This window comes from Phaeoacremonium minimum, assembly GCF_000392275.1.
Source record: "Phaeoacremonium minimum UCRPA7 unplaced genomic scaffold PA7_03_scaffold_152, whole genome shotgun sequence".
Lineage (NCBI taxonomy): Eukaryota > Fungi > Ascomycota > Sordariomycetes > Togniniales > Togniniaceae > Phaeoacremonium > Phaeoacremonium minimum.
Window position 1 is genome coordinate 13,912 of NW_006921059.1, and position 4,398 is coordinate 18,309.

The 4,398-nt window shown below is 46.2% G+C and overlaps 1 protein-coding gene across 1 annotated transcript; it reads left to right on the forward strand.

Moving 5' to 3' along the window:
* Positions 1-3,289: 3,289 nt before the first annotated feature.
* Positions 3,290-4,110, forward strand: UCRPA7_2160 (putative chitin deacetylase protein; the record flags this gene model as incomplete). Its single annotated transcript, XM_007914742.1, has 2 exons — positions 3,290-3,536; positions 3,593-4,110. 2 exons carry the CDS (start codon positions 3,290-3,292, stop codon positions 4,108-4,110), a joined length of 765 nt encoding a protein of 254 aa, XP_007912933.1.
* Positions 4,111-4,398: the final 288 nt, after the last annotated feature.

The following is a 4,398-nucleotide window of genomic DNA, read 5'->3' on the forward strand; positions in this document are numbered from 1 at the left end:
ATGGTCGTGTTGCAGCTTGGTAGGTCAGCTTGACTTGATTTGTCAAGGAAGCTGATAACTGACATATGGGTTCACACATTAGTGGAGCTACTGCTAATTATAATAACAACCGCGATCCAAATGGGCTGAAAAATTACGTGGTAAGTTATTAGATGCTTATGTATTCTTTGGTTAATAGATTGACCTCTCTTATAGGAGGTCGTTCTGATGCGCCTACAAATACTCGGATTTAATGTGGCGGAATACATGCATAAAGCAGGTGACGTTGTAGAAATCCTATTGAAAGCCTGTCAGGATGGCCAAATCATTGTCAACGATGAGACGGAATCCATCTTTGAGTCAAGGTTCGAGGACATTCCTCAAACATGGCTTCGACTGTTTGACGGAGCTAATAAAGGTAAAATGATTACCAAAGTTATTTGAGGTAGTCGTCAAATACACTCGATGAGTTCAATGTTAGCTGCTAGGTACTAGCTCTCATAGTATCCTGCCCTATTATACGTGACCCGCTAACTTGTAAGATCAAAATTTAACGTTCGATACACACAACCCTTCCTTGATTGTCTCCTGTATATCAGTTCAAAAAGGTGCAGTGTACAGATGATCTGTTTGGTAAGTTAATTCGAGGGACGAAATTGTGGAGAACAGTCTAAAAGATGGTGAGTGATCCACCCTCTTACTTGATTAATAAGCGCGTTCGGCCGAAGAAATGGACTGGGGTTTTATCGTCAATGACTCGTCATCTTAACATTTACCTTGACTGTGACAACCTCTTTGTAAACCTACTTACTGGTCATGCTTACCCTCCATGCCAATCCTTTGACTTCATTCTGATATAGGCGTTTTGCTCGTACATCCTACATATCATGTTCCATTTAGCCCATCCTTCACCGCCCGCGGTATTATATGCTCCTCTGAAAGCACAATGCAAACAACTATCCACACTAGAAGAAGCCGCATGACAACGGTTAGAACTCGGACGGGATGTAAAACTTGCAAGTAAGTCCTTTTTGAACCTAATTCTCCCGTACTTGGGAAACGCCAAGTCTCTGACTGTCGCAAAACCGAAGAGCGCGACGGGTAAAATGTGACGAGAAAAAACCGTATTGCGAGAGATGTATAACGGCGGAACGCCATTGCGGTGGATATACCAATTCGTCTACCCTAGAAAGGAGACCAAGACCTTTCAAGATAACGTATTACGTACCGGATATGTTATCTGCCAACTCAGCCTTGGTGAAAGTGTTAGGCGCTGAACAAGAAGAATATGCACTCAACAACTTTTACTTATGGACCAAAGCATGCTTTCCACCCCAACTCATTCTTCCATTCCAGCAGTCAGATGTACTTCGCGAGCCTGCAATTAGACACGCCATGGTTGCAATTGGAGTTCTGCAAGAGCGTCATAACTTGAGCGGCGAGTCTGACACGAACCGAAGATTGGCAGCCATGGAGCACTACGGAAGGTCAATCCGCACACTCCTATCACGACAGCGCGTTCCCATCGAAAGCAATATTTCGATATCTTTACTCACATGTATTCTATTCGTTTGCCTCGAAACAATACATGGTCATCATAGCTCGGCCCTCAGCCATTTACAGTCCGGCTACAAGCTTTTCCAGGAGGCAAAGGAAAATAAAACCATCGACAATACCTCGTATGCCTCAGAGTCAACATTCCAATCTCTATTCGTGCGGTTATCGTGTCAAATTACCGACTTCAAATCGGCCAACTGCAAACGGCTCTCGGGATTACCTATCGCAAGCGGGGACAATTCGAACCATTTTGCAAACCTCAACGATGCTCGAGTTTGCCTTGCTAAGATCGTGGAACGAGTATTTAATGAGCTACAGATATGGACTGTTTCGAGCAGAGATCCAGCTTCGCCAAGTTCCCCTCCAGGAGAGAGCCACGACTGTTTTCACAAGTCATTGGTTCAAGAGCTCCAGAATGTGGAACAGTGGATTCTTGCATTCAACCAATATCTGAGCCATAGTGTCTCAGCTTTGCATACATGCGACTCATACGTACTTGCAATCTGCAGTGTTTTCCTCAAACTGCGTATCACCATGATCTGCAGAGATCTAGCTGGAGAAGACGCAAATACGGACACTGACTTTGCACATGTACTAAACCTCGGGGAGGTCTTATTTGATGAGTACGAATCTTCTCTACGATCGCAAAGAAAATCAAATATATCAGGCTGGAGTGATGCCCAACTGGCTTGCCCGCTGCATCGACTCTTCAATGACAAATTCTCAAAAGAGCCTCCTGGGTCGGCTCCTGTTCCTCGGCCAAACGGTGTCGGTCTTTTTTTCTTCCTTGGAGCTTTTTGTTCGCTGGTTGTCGCATCAATGTGCAGCCAAGAGCTGGTCGTTCGACAGAAAGCACATGAGGTGGTTGCCAAAGTCTGCCGATGTGGAAGGGGTTGGGATACCAGTCTAACCGTTCATATTGCACGTCTCATCTCGCCCACTGTAGACGCGACTGAATGGCATGGGAGCAAATCATGCCAAACTGAGACTGATTTCGATCTTCAGCTTTTTGACTCAGTAATATCGCCCGAGATGGTGCAATTACTAGCTCTTGTCCAGGCCTTCAATGAACTTTGATGTCGAATACGGCGACTATCCTTGCACGGACATCGCGCTTCTCATCTGGGACATGTTGATGAAATTGGTTGATAAGCTTACAATAGAGAAAAATGTTTGGAAGCTATAACGATCCCGAGACATGATAGCATGCGAAGAATAGATCATTCAATAGACCAATTGCCCTCCTGATTGCGATCAAATTCAAAGATCCCACACTGTAAAGAAGATCGCCCCTATCCTTTTTTTTACCTGTCGTTTCAAAATGAATTCAGTGTGTCGATAATAGCTGCGGAGTCTTATTGTAGATAGTCACTGAAACGAGCTAGCACATGGAGAGTCCCGGCGGCTAAAGATGTGCCGTCTTTTAACCCACCCGAGCCTCAATCGAGCCGTATCCTGGCCAGGAGCCCCTCATGCCGAGCCGGGTTAATGGGCTCGCCACACTACGCTCGGGAGGTAATCAATATAAGGCAACGCGTTCGAAACACTGTTCGTGATCTGTCCCAAATTGCACTTCGCTCCGTAGTATGGGTCCAGCGAAGGAACCATGACAATAGCCTAGACCGGGCAAACGGTTCTCTAGCTCTTATATATGTCTGGATATCTTGACCCTCCACGATCATGACAAGATACACAAAAGTCTCTGGCACATTGTACGTGCCACGTGCGAATCGGGCTACAAGCACTCGTCAAAATGAGAACGGGGTCAATAGTAAGCTCACTGCTCTTCGCTTTGAGTGCCAACGCCTACCCTGCGTTGTCACCACCGGACCTGTTCAAAAGGGCACCATCTCCTGGCAGTGTCATTACCAAATGCTCTCAGCCTGGTGTTTTGGCATTGGCATTTGACGATGGTCCATACCAATACACGCAGAAACTGGTGGACATCCTGAATAAGGCTAATGCAAAGGGAACGTTCTTCTTCACGGGAACGCTCTATGGTACGCTTTCCGAGTACAGATTGACTTGAGAACAGTCACATTGACAACATTACTAGGCTGCATTTACAACCAAGCAACTGCAGTAAAGAACGCTTATGACAGTGGACATCAAATTGCCTCCCATACATGGACTCACCCGCAGAACTTCGGCTCGCTGTCAGCCTCCCAACTGACTACAGAGATCCAAAAGGTCGAACAAGCCTTCGTCAACATCTTCGGCAAGAAGCCACTGTACATGCGTCCACCGTACCTCGCGACAGGCGGCAGCGTCTTGCCGACATTGAAGTCGCTGAATTATAAAGTCATTACAGACGACATTGACGCAGGTGACTGGAACCATGAATCTGTACAGGCAAGCGAGGCGAAATTCACTCAGGCCGGTGCCGGAGGCAATGGCCATATTCCGTTGATGCATGAGACATATGACACAACAGTCAATCAGCTGGTACCATGGCTGATCAACTGGGCGAATACCAACAATCTCAAGCTCGTCACGGTAGCGGAGTGCTTGGGAGATGCAGATGGCGCGTATCAAGCGGGAAATTTCACAAGCAACGGCCAGAAAAGCTGTTAGATGCTTGAACACCATGGGAACATCCGGAATCTCCGACTTCGTTGGACTTGATCATGGCATAGTAACGCTATGAGGACTCAACTACAAAGAGATTAGCCTGAATCGTCGCCTGTATTGTGCGCATAAATTAGACGTCAAAAACATTATATATAAGAGTCGGTCCCCTTATTGTCGAGTCACGCCGTTAGAAATCATGTCTTAGAATTAAGATCACTGAGAAAGATGCATGATGAGTGATCCCTCGATGATGGCTTATGCAACCCTTTCTACAGCAATAATTTGTCTCCA